This window comes from Diaporthe amygdali (genome assembly GCF_026229845.1).
Source record: "Diaporthe amygdali strain CAA958 chromosome Unknown NODE_17_length_903054_cov_64_435670, whole genome shotgun sequence".
Taxonomy (NCBI): domain Eukaryota; kingdom Fungi; phylum Ascomycota; class Sordariomycetes; order Diaporthales; family Diaporthaceae; genus Diaporthe; species Diaporthe amygdali.
Genome location: NW_026517037.1, coordinates 151,116 through 164,733, shown reverse-complemented (window position 1 = coordinate 164,733; position 13,618 = coordinate 151,116). Strand labels below are relative to the sequence as shown.

The following is a 13,618-nucleotide window of genomic DNA, read 5'->3' as shown; positions in this document are numbered from 1 at the left end:
TTCCTTATGCGGGTTCATTACACGCGAATACATTCGTTCCAACTATGATATTGGTTCACCCTGGCGATTGCTTTCAATAAGTGCATAATTACTGCGTGTACATGAAGTTTCCGTAGCATACAAGTGCATGCACAGACTTCCCATTCTTCAACATGTCACTCCATCTAGCATGAGGCGCGGATATGAAGGCTGAGCTTCTCAAGTCTACGAAAACCGTTGTACCTTTTGGATTTCTCCATCGTAGGCACGGTATACTGCGCGGGAAAAGTAAGAGAATCCTCGATGGATGCAGTATTGACACAGAACTGTCACGAGAAGTTACGGACAGGTTTAAACACTTCATTGTGGGCAACAGGGCCGCAGCTCAAACTCAGAATGGGCCAAGGCTCTGCCGTCCTCCGTCTTCGCTTCATTTATTTAGGTAGCCATGAAACAGCCGGGCCCGATTTGGAAAGACTTAATTAGGATTTGAGCAAAGAGGAAAAGGAGATATTCGCTCTGTGTCCTCTATCCGGAAGCCCATTTGGGAAAGTCCCTATACTTCTGCACCGTAAGGCAGCCACTGTGTAGATGCTTGGGCTGCAGCTCAAGAACATTATTATTGCCAATTCAAGACTCCTACAGAGATAACGTTTGTGGAGCATAGATACTAGCAGAACTGTCCGAGTCAGCATGTGATGCTTGCCCAAGCAGGGCATGAAGCCTCCATGTGGTGGTTACACAGTACCCATGCATAGGCAGGCAGTTATTGGTGGACAAGTATCTGATAGAAACCCGAAGTCTTTGTCTTGATCTTAATATTGTAGTTACATATTGTATTCCATGTGGCGTCTGTCGAAATAAAAGAGCCATACTGCTGTTGCTACTTGGACAACCCAATTGACAAAGAATTGAATGGATGCCCCCAACCGTCTCTCAATCCACCGTAACTGTCTCCTGACCCACGCGACAAAGGAAGTGCTTTACTTGGCTGTATTGCATTGCGGTCTTATCATCGGCTATCTATTGGTCTTTTATGACCTCCGGGTCAAAAGCTCACCCGGTGCCCGCGACCTGCACCATGGAGTCTCCGCCATTTCACCTGGACATGGGTGCTGCACGCAGCTCCGTTTGCACGGAACTTACGACAATGCCTCGTCCCCTTGCTAAATCACTGCAAGATAGTATTGACTCAAACTTATCCATTGACGAGGGCTTTCATTCCGGAGGCGAAGACGAAGACATGAGGAGGCTCTTTTGCAACGTTCTTCCTGAGGTTTCAACAGCGGTAATTGCCCTGATCATCACGAGCAGAAACTGTGCGAACTGAATGCAAAATTCTGATTTGCTGTTGACAACAGGCTGTTGACGCCCCATTCCATTATACATCTTCTCTGCCATCTAAAGGTGTGCGGGACAAGCTTATTGGAGGGCTGAACATCTGGGTGGGCGCCTCACCGAAGGCCCTTGACTCTGTAACATCGGTTGTGGTTGATGTACACAACTTGTCGCTCATGTGAGCAGCTTTAACAGTGATATGTGCCGAGTTTAGTCTAATACGGTCACAGGCAGGACGATGTTGAGGACAATTCTCCCCTGAGACGTTCACGGCCCTCAACGCACAGCATATTTGGAATAGGCCAGACGGTGAATTCGTCTACATATGGGATAGTGGAGGTACTTCGACGATCTTCCGAAATGCAAAACCCTGCGTTCTTAAAGATTGTGATAGGTATATTTATCTCCAGTCATCTAATCCGGCATCACGAATGGGGTATATTTCGACATTGCAAGAACAGTTGCTAATCAACAGCGGCTGGCCAGAGGAATTGCGCAGTCTATTGATCGGTCAAAGTTTAGACCTCCTCTGGACTCACCAAATCTCAACACCTTCGGTGGAGGAGTATTTACAGATGGTCGATGGGAGTAAGTCATCTTCTTTCACATATGTATTGCAAAATTTTCTACCGGGAAAGGAGGTCAGAGTTGACGAGCCGTGTACATCATAGAAACAGGGGGCTTATTTCGGATGGCCTCAAAGCTCATGATTGCTCAGTCGGAATCTTCAAACATAAATTCGACAGATCTCGACGCATTGATGACTCTATTGGGTCGTTACTTCCAGATCCGTGATGACTACATGAATCTGACCTCTCAGGAAGTAAGTCCTTTGGTTGAACCAAGGTCTCCCGGGTGAGCGACGTGTTCAGCCGAGCATTGAACTGATTGAGCGCCATAGTATACAAAATCAAAAGGGTTCTGTGAGGATCTTGATGAAGGGAAATACAGTCTAATTTTGATTCACGCCTTGGAAAATTGCGACCACAAGTCACGGGTGCTTCTTGACAGCATGCTACTTGAGCGCCGCGCCACTGGGGCGGCCGGTCTCGGCCATAAAGAATTGATTCTTTCTATGATGCAGCAGACCGGATCCCTACAGTATGCTGTCGAAATATTGAGTGTGCTCTTCAACGAGATATTCGAATTAGTGGATTTGATTGACAGGAGGACGGGTAAAGTCAACAAGCCGATCAGAGACTTGCTAGCAGCTCTGGAAATCAAGAAGGATAGTCCGCGCAAGTAGATTGGTACTGCATTTCTCATATACGACTTTTTTTCTTTTTGGACAAATCTTGGAATGATTAACGAATTTTTAAAAAGATTGACTCATTTCTCTCTACTGCGGCTCCTAATGTGTTGCGCGAGAAATACTCATGACCTGACCTGCTCACAGGTCAGGTCCCACGTTGAATACCACCTTGCAACCTGCACTTCCAGGTTCACAAAATATGCGAAAATTGCGGTTGACAGATCCTATCATTCAATTTTGACAGCATTGGTGTCGTCCATTTTGAAATACAAATACTGAATTTTGAGGTCATGTCAAAGTAGATCTACAAGTGATACGTTGAAAAAATTGATACTTCAATATCGTTATTGACGGGCATCTAAAACTGAAGAGCACGGCCCAGAATAGAAACATAAACGACTGTACGAGTAAATGCTGGGGCAGTTGCTAAACGAACGCACGCTTCCATAGGTTGATAATAACTAAGTGCAAAGAAAATGCCTGATCCATACATCTCATTTATCTAGGTACTGCACATACAGTCACAGCCATCCAGGGTGAAAGCACAGAAAGCTGAATCGAACATAATCAAGTGAGAACAATCCGTGATTGACATCTCCTAAGTCTCATTTGCCATTGGTATTAGAGCGGGATCTCTTCCTTGCGCCTCCGAAGCATAACCCTGGCCTTTGAATCCGAATTGAGGAAATAGCCGGCCTCTTCGATCTGTGGCTTGCACCCGGGAGCAAGCTTCCAGTCGTACTTCAGGAGCAAATGACAAAGGGCAATCTTGAGTTCATGCGAGACGAAGAAACGGCCAGGGCAGCCGTGATCTCCGTGGCCAAATCCAAGGTGCCTGCTACTCGTGCTTGCGAACTGCCACGAGTTCTCCTCCTTGGGATCCTCTCGCATTCTTACGAATCTGTATGGATCAAAGACATTCGGCTGGTCCCACGTCTCCTGGTCGCGCATGCAGTGCGATGCGACACCGATAGCCTCGCCCTTCTTCAGAAGCGTGCCATCAGGCAAAGTTGTGTCTCGTAATGCTTCGCGATTCATGGTAACTAGAGTGTTCGCGCAGGATGCTTAGTTTCCACAAAATTCGGTAGGACGAAGATGGAGAAAATCCATGTTTCAACACAAGACAGCGTCACTTACCGAGCAGGACCGGCTTTAGCCGCTGTGACTCTTTCAGGACACTGTCCATGAGTCTGAGTTTGAAGAGAGTCCTTTTACTCCACTCATCTGTTCCAAGTACAGAGATGATTTCCTCACGCATTGGCTGGATGATTTCTGGCTTCTGAAGGATCTCCAACATGGCATGATTTAGGGCGTCGGCTGAGCTGTGCACAGCAGCAAAAGCAAGACCAAGCTGTAGGTAGTGAGCATTGAATTTGGTGCCTTTTGCAACCTGTTCAAACCATTCCGCCGCATCTGCGTAAGCCTTGGGACTCTTCCCCTCGCGAAGAAAAGCCTCCTTTTCGAGGCGGCGCTTCTCTAAGAATGGCTGCATAATAGCCAGCGACTGTCTCAGCTGCCGTCGCAGTGCGCGGGTGATGGGTAGAAAGCAGGCCATGAGTGGGCGGAGAGGCCTTGGGAAAAGGTGCAAAAATGTCGCAGCCATGGGACCACAGACAGTGTACTCTTTGGTAAGCTTGAGCCACTCAGGGTTACGACAGAGCTCTTCTCCCATGAAGACGCGGCTTGAGAGCCTGGAAACGACATCCAGAAGCACATTCTTCAATACGACTTCGTGCCAGCGCGTATCTTCTGTGAGAAGCTCTGTACAAGCTTTCGACATCTCGTCTGCCATTGGCTCGGTAACTTGACCTGCTCAGCCACAGTCAGAGTGCCGAAGACGAGACATAATTGAGGTCCAACTCCAAAGCAATTTAGTACGAACCTATCGCAGGTGTCAATTTGGACTTGACCATGTCGACAAGCAGATCATGGGACACGTTTTCGGCCAACGGTTCAAATCCATGGATACCAGCGTGAAAAGTCTAGACAAGTAGACGCTGTTAGACAAGCTCCATCAAATGGGGTTCAATGACGCTCAGGACTACTTTCAAAAAAAAAATAGACATGACAAACTTTGGCAATGAAAGGGTTAAATCCTAGGTTGGGGTCATTTCTAATATCGTGTGCCATTGTGGCAGGCAATATGATCATCTCATCCTTTTCCGTCATCACCCGGAAGGGCTTGGTTTTGCCGGCCTAAACAATATGGCGTAAGCATCTGGCGGACGAAAGACAACAAATGCGCACCTTCTTGATGCCCTCTGCCAGAATTCTAGGAGCATTCAGGATATAGTTCTTGCGTGACCCAAAGTTGAATAAGTCGTAGGGTGCTTTGGGGTTAATCAAAGGAAGCTTGGCTGTGTAGCGGTCTGCTGGCCAGCAGTAGGCAATGATACTGATGAGGGCGATTGTAAAAATATATGGCACATATCCAGGAGCCAAAAGCATGTGTAACATCACGATAGGCGGCGACTCAGCCTGGTGCAGGGAGGTGGAATTCAAGAGTAGGGATTCCATGGCTGACTTTAATTGAGTGAGCGACTGTTTCAGTGAGGCGATGCGGGATGGTGCGCAAGTGAGGATGGACTTGATCAAATTTTGAACAAGGATTCGATTCGTAGGCTGATTATAGGGAGGAGTAAGAACCTGACTGGCAAAGACCTATTCAATTATGTAGAGGGCAGTTAGAATGGCAAGCTCGTCACGGCGATGAAGGAAGAATCGAGCGGAAAATTACCGACTGAGTACAAATGACAGGTCCTTACACATTTGACATATCTGATCTTTGCTGATCATTTTGCATGTCTGTCGGCCGTATTTTGACTTCCCCAGAGTAGAAACCCTCGAGAAGTTCACGCCAAGAGATGCGCATCTCATTCCGGCTTCAGAACATCGGAGTGCCTTCAAACAGTCATCCGAGCTGCTCCTTGGCCATATTTGGTATTTCCAGTTGATTGGCCGGATGAAACCTTCACGGAGAGACATGCATGGCTGCGACTCGTGCCATCCCTGCCCATCAGGATCTTCTTATGTTCCGCAGAATTAATGTCAGTGAGAGACGGTCATCCGAATCGCTTTATGAACCCCATAGAAAAAGGGATACGCCATCAAAGCTCCTATGTGCTTGCATTTTCATATTCAATTGCTCCTCCCATTTTTTCAAGCCAACGTTTAGGCACAAAACGAGACCTCTGAGTCAAGTCAAGGCTGGACGGATCCAATGCCTCCTCCAACTCAGGCACACCTCCTCGTAGGAGCTGGCCCTGCAATCGGGATTTTGTTCTTGTCCGGGTTAATATTTTATTTAGTGAGTTACTTGCACCTATGACCCTGTGAACTACATTTTTTCTTCTGGTTGGAGTCCCTACTGATCTTTTTATAGGTCTACATTGCCGTCTACAACGTCTATTTTCATCCGCTTTCCAAGTATCCTGGATCAAGATGGTGGGCAATGAGCCGAATTCCATACATATGCATGGTGTGGAGTGGTGAAGAACACAGAAAGGTGCTGCAGATGCATCAAAAGTACGGCGAAGTGGTCCGACTAGCCCCTGACGAACTGTCGTTTTTGACACCTCAAGCTTGGGACGATGTTATGGGACATCGGAAGTTAGAACAAGAGGAGAATGGAAAAGAAAACTGCTACGCCGGCAGCATGGGCAATAGTATTGTTGCTAGCAAGCGCGCTGATCACGGGCGGCTACGACGGGTCTTGTCACATGGATTCTCGGCGCAAGCAATGCTGAAGCAAGAACCCATCATGCGGAAATACATCGACCTTTTCATCAAGCGCCTCTACGAAGTCGGTAACGAGGGTGAAAAGCCTGTTAATCTTATGAGGTGGTACAACTTCTGCACATTCGACATCGTTGGTGACCTGGCTTTTGGCGAGCCCTTCGATTGCTTAACGAAATCCGACTACCACCCGTGGGTGGCGCTTATTTTCGACAGTATTAAGTTCATGGCTATATCAATAGCAATGAAACACCTGCCTTTCGTCTACGACATTCTCGAAAAGTGTATTCCGAAAGATATACGCCAGAAAGATGAGGAAAGGAGGGCATTGTCCCACGAAAGAGTCTTGAGACGCATCAATTCAGGCGCGCCTCGACCAGATTTCACAGAATCGATGGTGTCGAGAAAAGATGACCAGGTATGATTCGTAATGTTGTTTTCTCCCGCATAATTGCCTTTGAAGAAAGATTGTGAGCGCTAAGCAGAGTGAACGCAGAAAATGTCACCTGTTGAGATCCAGGAAAATGCCGAAATTCTCATCATAGCTGGTTCCGAGACTACTGCGACTACATTGTCTGGTGCCACGTATCTTCTCGCCACCAACCCGAGATGCTTGGCCAAGGTGTACGAAGAAATACGCTCTTCGTTTCAGAGTGAAGCAGACATCAACATTGTCAACACATCTAAGCTGGAATATACTCTGGCCGTTCTGGAAGAAACGCTCCGTAGATACCCACCTGTGGCAGCTTGCACACCGCGGCAAACACCGCCGGGAGGAAACATGATACTTGGTGAATACATTCCAGCCAATGTAAGTACTATTGCCATATCCCGGGTTCAAAAAGGAATCAAATTGCTGACTTTATCATGAACACGAAAGACAGTCCTTGGGGTCTGGCATTGGCCCATGTACCATAGTGAAACCAATTTCAAACGGCCCTTTGACTTCTGCCCTGAACGTTGGCTTGGTGATCCTGAATTCAACGATCGGAAGGAAGCTTTCCAGCCTTTCTCATTCGGGCCTAGAAACTGCCTGGGACGCAAGTGAGTTACTCCCGAAGCTGTGACACAACATAATGTGTGTTGCGACGTATGAGTATCACCACTAACATTACATCCAAATCCTTAGCCTGGCATACGCCGAAATGCGCACAATCTTAGCCAGGTTGATCTGGAATTTTGACATCAAACTTGCGGATGGTTGTGACAATTGGATGAATAAGCAGAAAGTATGGAACTTATGGGACAAGCCGGATTTACATGTTTACCTCACGCCGAGAATGAAGTACTGAATCGGACGGAGGGCTACTGTCAGACATTCCAGAAGTTTTGTATATATCTTCATTTTCACAAGTGACTTTATTGCGAAGAATATGCGTCATGTTCATGTTGGAGGTCGCGGACTCGCGGGCTGACCTCCAGTTGGATGTCGGTGAAGTTTACTTGTCTGCATCTACCCATGTAATCATTGTTTATATTCACACGATGCTTCGTGCGAAGAAATCAAATTTTCATCGTCAGCCTCATTCCATTCGGAGTACAGATCCTAGCTCTTTTTGGGCCTCCGAAAATGTTTTGGCCACTCCCGAGGAAAGACCGGGAAGCCGCTCTCTTTTAAATGCCCATGGATGTTGTACTCGTCCTGGCAGCTTTCTATTCAAGACAACTGTGATCTCTCTGCTTCCCAGGTCTGCCACTGAAGGACTAGAGGGATTCGAAAAGCTCATCATGGGGATTTGCACGAGTAAACATGCGTCCTTTAACCTCGACAAGGATATACCGCCGCTTTTCGGAAAGGTGATCTTGGTGACTGGTGGCAATACAGGACTTGGGAAAAAGTCCATCATCGAGTTTGCGAAGCATCATCCGTCCGAAATATGGATGACAGCTCGAGATCATGTCAAAGCACAATCGGCGCGGCACGACATACAGAGAGAAGTCCCCGGTGCCATAGTCCGCATTCTGCAGCTCGATCTCGCCTCATTGGACTCGGTCAAGGCAGCGGTCCGAACTTTCCTATCATCAGCTAAACGTCTCGATATTCTACTTCTGAACGCAGGCCTCGGTGGAAGCCCTCCAGCCACGACGCTCGATGGCTACGAAATATTCTTTGGCACAAACCACCTTGGACATGCATTGCTCACGAAGTTGCTCATGCCATTAATGCTCAACACTGCCGCCTTGAACCAGGAAATCGATAGTGAGGACATAAGTAAATGCAATAGCCAGGCATCAGACGTGCGCATCGTCATTCTGACTTCTGCCATGATGAGCTGCGTTCCCGAGGGTGGCATCCAATTCGACAAGCTCAAAGGTACTCAAAGCGACATCGGGACGTCCTTCACACATTATGGTCAGAGCAAGCTCGCCAATGCTCTCTTTGCAAGAAGGCTTGCCAGAGAGTACCCACAGCTAACAGTCACGGCTGTGCACCCAGGGATAGTCAAGACGGGCATCGAGGACAAGACTGCTCAGCATAATGTGTGGGCTAAGTTGTTGCTGCCACTAGCAAGTCCCTTCATGTTGGTCGTAGATGAAGGTGTAAAGAATCAGCTTTGGGCTGCCACTTCCGAGGATGTTATCAGTGGTGAATATTACGTTCCGGTCGGCGTCACGGGCAAGCTACCTAGGCTTGCTGCAGACGGTGAGCTGGCGGAGAGGCTATGGGAATGGACTGAAAGCGAGCTCAGAAGCCACAACTTAGATTTATGATTTCAAATGAGCAAGAATGAAATATAGACTAAAGTCCTTAATTAGATTCAATCATACGCTTGTTCTATATTGAGACCGTTCAAATTCCCAGGCTAGGTGAACTTTTAGAATTCAGTCAGGGGGAGTTGATGCCCAACAAAATTCTGGTTCATTCCATAATTCTTCACGCGTGTCTCTGAGCCATTATAGCATACAATTTCAACTTCAAGAAACCGATGTAGTCACTCTGTGGAACTTGATCCACTGCGCTGGCTTCTTCCAAACCCCTTGCAATACAACATCGCGCTCCCAGACCAAATCCTTGGATTCCAATTCCCAGTCATAATGCAAGACGAGCTTTGCCATTGTAAGCCGCACGTCTAGATATACCAGATTGATGCCGAGGCAGCCACGCGGTCCTGTAGAGAAAGGCTGGCTGGCCCTTCTCTCGTCACGGCTGTCGCCAATCCAGCGCTCTGGCCGAAAAGCCTCGGGTTTTTCCCAGTATCGAGGATCGCGTGACATTGTATAGCCATTGTTGAATACGGACACACCCGGAGGAACGTAATGACCGCCGATGGTGGCGCCAGGGGAATACCGCGCAAGTACAACGACAGACGGTGGGAAGAGCCTGATGCCTTCTTCAATGACGCCGTTGAGATATTCCAGCCGGGAAGTTGTCTCTCCCGTGATCTCCTGGTCAGATGTAAAAGTGCTCCGGATCTCGTGCTGCAGTTTGGCGAGGCATTCGGGGTTTTTTAGCAGGTAGTACATTGTTGCGGCCAAGGCGGTGGCGATCGGCTCGGAGCCCGAGATAACAAGCAACTGTGTGTGACTGGCAATTGTGTCATCGTCCCATGCTCCCCTCTTGAGGATGTGGCTGAAGAAATCTATGCGTCCCATGTCACCCATCTCGATACGGCGTTGCGCTTTCTTGCGCGCCAGTTGCCTGTGGGTTTCTAGGTTCTTCGCATGCTCGCGCAATCCTGGAATGACTATCGGGAAAACAAGCTTAAGCAGGGGAAATTGCTTTCCGATCCTCTTGATCAATGGAAAGTATAGGGCGCCCATGAACATTGAGATCCAGAAGGGCTCTTTGCCATCAGCCACGCTGTCGAATGACTCGCCGAATGACAGGTCCCCTATTTTGAATCAGTTATGAGCCCGGATTGAAACATATTTGACTGTATTTGAAACTAACCTATGATGTCAAACATTAACCAGTTCACTGCTGGCGTTATGTTGATGGCTTTCCTTCCCGAGTCGCCCCACTGGTCCAATTTGTCGACGAACAAGTCAATGTACTTCTGGATGACGCTCTCTTGATCACGAAGGGCCTTTGCGCTGAAGGCATTCGAGAGAGTCTTGCGCTGCTGTGCATGGAGCGCCGGATCACGCGCTGTTGAAACACGAGGCGGCTCTCCGTTATCGTACATCTCGGTCTTAAGGAACCGCTTTTCTGGTGATTTGGCATGCCCATAGATATCTCGAAACGATTGTACACAGGAGAAGGAGAGCTCGTTTGGACCAACACGGACGACGTCCCCATACTTCCGGTGTAAGTCCAAGATTATCATATGCTGGCGGCCCGTCATGGTTGTCCAATGCATCCAGAGCTATTGTCACAGTACTTGTCAGTATCAACAACGATCAGAATCGGGGTAACGACGCGAGCACTTACATCGCTGAGGGCAGCCAATCTAGGGCCAGGAAATCTGGCAATTGGATGGAAAAACAGCCGGTAGATGCTGATTCCAAACACATATAGCGCAGCCGCACAAGAGGTAGCCTACATGTCAAGAAGTAATAAGTTAGTGGAAACTTCAAATTAAGCCTTGCAAACATAGCCTATCACCAATCGATTGTTGCAAAAATGTAAGAAGCACTGACTGCAATAAAACCTGCAAGTATGAGACCTCCAGATGAGACATCGCCAGTTCGTAGGAGGTTGGCCATGCTGCAGTTGTATTCGATTCAATGGACAGAGTTGCGCTGCTTTGTCGAGCAATTTAGTATAATGATTATTGGATAGCACACCTGGAAGACTGAAAATCACGATCAACGACCTGAGATGGCGGAGCTGATACTAGACCATCAAACAGAATTACGTTGATTAAAGTCACGCATTATGCCACGAATCTGTGCAGTTAGGAGTTTCCAGCAACTCGGATGTTACCTGAAATGGGGGTTCCGGGTTCGCGGACTGCGAGTTTGGGCTCAGCAGTCTTGGCCCGTGCAACCTTGCAGGAATAACATTCAGGATGACGGAATTTCACTCGGTCTCTTTATGAATGTGTTCCATCAATAGATCAATCTGTATAGTTTTCAAAGCACTTTTCCCTTCTAGAAAACTAAGCGAGTGGCTTCGAAGGACTTATTCGGTCCGAGCCAACCCGAGGAGACCCCATGCTCCAAAGTGCATTTTCTTTCTCCCTCCGTCTCCCTTTTCTCTTTTGAAAAAAAAAAAAAGAATCAAATTGTGTGGATGAATATAGAATACAAAGGGGGCTTACTTGCCAGTAGGAAATTTTTGCAGCGAAACTGCTCTCATACGAGAATAGTCCTGTGCGCCTAGGAAGCAAGCTCTTCATATCCCTCAATTTCTGGCCCGTTTCTCACACGATGGCTCCTTCTGCTACTCAAGCCGATTTGATTTCTGTTGAGCCTATGAACGGGCTACATTGCAAAAGTCAATCGTCGACTGCATCAAGGCTGAGCAGGCCGCTGACTTACTCGGGAAGCCTGGACTCATATCGACAATTTGATACAACCTCTATCATCGGGCGAGAATTTCCTGAACTTCAGCTGAGCGAAATACTGCATGATGATACCAAGATCCGGGACCTAGCTACACTTGGTTCGTATTGAACTTGTTTCTCCAAGAACCAATTGCAAAACACGAGTGTCTGGTACCTGTAAACTAACTTTGTGCAGTATCCCAGCGTTGCGTTGTTTTCTTTCGGAACCAGGATCTGAATATTGACGACCAGAAAATCCTGGGCCAAAAGCTTGGCGAGCTCTCTGGAAAACCTGAGACTTCTAAGCTACACCGCGATGCCCTGGCGAATAGTAAGCGAGGACTTGCTATCGATGAAAAGGGGAGGCTGGATGACGAGGTATCAATCATTTCGTCCGAACAAGCCGGAAAGTACTTCAAAGAGCGGGTCACGCTTGCCACTAAGAAAATTGCAAGTGTCGGCTGGCATGCCGAGTAAGTTCTAGCCATCATTTCCCTGGACAGGGTATTCGTTGACATGATGATATTGTAGTATCTCTTTCGAGAATATTCCTTCGGACTATGCCATTCTGAAGATGATTCAACCCAACGAGGATGCAGGTGGTGATACATTATGGGCATCCGGCTATGAGGCCTACGATCGTCTCTCGCCAGCTTTCCAAAGACTTGCTGAAGGGATGACAGCTACACATTACCAACCCGACTTTCTAGAGGTGAAGAACAAGTACGGTGAAGAACTTATTGATGACTACCGCGGTTCGCCCGAAAACACCGGGCTTGAGTTCAAAGCTGAGCAGTATGTCTGAACTTTCATTTTCCGAATAGCGAGACGTCACCGTATAGCATTTCTTTTCCTAATGTTGTGACACCGCAGCCCGGTGATTCGAACGAATCCTGTAACAGGATGGAAAAGTCTTTTTGGTGCCTGTCATCAGGTCAAATTCGGCTGGTACAATGATGTGACACCAAGGGAAAGCGACATTCTCAAGGCTTACTGTAAGTGCAAGGGCAGAGATATGAGAGCTGGCCATAATTGGTTATTTCGTCCACGGGACGACGTTTTAACACGTGCATTTCTAGTCAATCAGCTTATCTACGAGAATCACGATCTCCAGGTGCGGTTCCGTTGGAACAAAAATGACATTGCAATATGGGACAAGTGAGTCATAAATACGTCGGATGCCATTCAACTGGCCAGGTCAAATTCATCTAGCGATGGCCTATTTGCTAACGCCGAATCGTGTCGCAGTCGCTCAACATTCCATACTGCCACACAGTCAGTTCAGTTTCTTTTGATTTGCGATCTATGTTACAAAATTCGCTAACCTTCGGTGTAGTGATTATAGCGGGAAGCGGAAGGGTAACCGCGTTGTCTCTTTGGGCGAAAGGCCTTATTTTGATCCTGAGTCGGTCTCTCGCCGTCAAGCTCTGGGACAGGCAATAAAGTGAGCCGTCAAGCTTTCTAGTAATGCGTTAGGCATAACAGTCAAAATCTTGATATCGATGCGTTCAATTCTCCATTGTGAAGGAGCTAGACTTATTAAATCACACATGACTTTGATTTCCTTGTCAAATATGTAAACTGAAATTTATTTTATCTCATAGACAGGTTCGACTTGATAGATACCCAATTATCGGGCTTAGTGGCTCAGCTAGTGTCTGAATTATATGCGCTGTTCATTATTTAGCGTGCATAAATCCATATGCAAGGAACCTGGAATCACAGCTTTGGAAGATATAACCCATGCGTGTTTAATTTACTGTTCGATCAGAGACCTCAAATTACAGAGTCTGGAGGGTTGGTGAACATCCAAGATTATTAAGAGCCACGCTTTAGGATCACATCAAACTATACTGTCTGAAAGTGCAACGGATCTATGGTACAG

At 47.4% G+C, this 13,618-nt stretch overlaps 5 protein-coding genes across 5 annotated transcripts; 3 read left to right on the top strand and 2 right to left on the bottom strand.

The window, feature by feature from the left end:
* Positions 1-1,060: 1,060 nt before the first annotated feature.
* Positions 1,061-2,730, top strand: J7T55_005015 (Geranylgeranyl pyrophosphate synthase A; the record flags this gene model as incomplete). Its single annotated transcript, XM_053144372.1, has 6 exons — positions 1,061-1,267; positions 1,341-1,495; positions 1,548-1,656; positions 1,793-1,905; positions 2,329-2,549; positions 2,714-2,730. 6 exons carry the CDS (start codon positions 1,061-1,063, stop codon positions 2,728-2,730), a joined length of 822 nt encoding a protein of 273 aa, XP_052992739.1.
* Positions 2,731-3,190: 460 nt separating this feature from the next.
* On the bottom strand, positions 3,191-5,086 carry J7T55_005014 (cytochrome protein; the record flags this gene model as incomplete). Its single annotated transcript, XM_053144371.1, has 5 exons — positions 3,191-3,612; positions 3,707-4,378; positions 4,452-4,551; positions 4,643-4,765; positions 4,817-5,086. 5 exons carry the CDS (start codon positions 5,084-5,086, stop codon positions 3,191-3,193), a joined length of 1,587 nt encoding a protein of 528 aa, XP_052992738.1.
* Positions 5,087-6,020: 934 nt separating this feature from the next.
* Positions 6,021-9,016, top strand: J7T55_005013 (uncharacterized protein; the record flags this gene model as incomplete). The annotated part of the gene is made up of 5 exons (XM_053144370.1): positions 6,021-6,722; positions 6,801-7,115; positions 7,185-7,348; positions 7,434-7,589; positions 7,993-9,016. 5 exons carry the CDS (start codon positions 6,021-6,023, stop codon positions 9,014-9,016), a joined length of 2,361 nt encoding a protein of 786 aa, XP_052992737.1.
* Positions 9,017-9,220: 204 nt separating this feature from the next.
* Positions 9,221-10,951, bottom strand: J7T55_005012 (uncharacterized protein; the record flags this gene model as incomplete). Its single annotated transcript, XM_053144368.1, has 4 exons — positions 9,221-10,137; positions 10,197-10,611; positions 10,677-10,784; positions 10,886-10,951. 4 exons carry the CDS (start codon positions 10,949-10,951, stop codon positions 9,221-9,223), a joined length of 1,506 nt encoding a protein of 501 aa, XP_052992736.1.
* Positions 10,952-11,617: 666 nt separating this feature from the next.
* Positions 11,618-13,181, top strand: J7T55_005011 (alpha-ketoglutarate-dependent sulfonate dioxygenase; the record flags this gene model as incomplete). Its single annotated transcript, XM_053144367.1, has 7 exons — positions 11,618-11,852; positions 11,930-12,206; positions 12,265-12,528; positions 12,607-12,728; positions 12,813-12,891; positions 12,982-13,008; positions 13,079-13,181. 7 exons carry the CDS (start codon positions 11,618-11,620, stop codon positions 13,179-13,181), a joined length of 1,107 nt encoding a protein of 368 aa, XP_052992735.1.
* Positions 13,182-13,618: the final 437 nt, after the last annotated feature.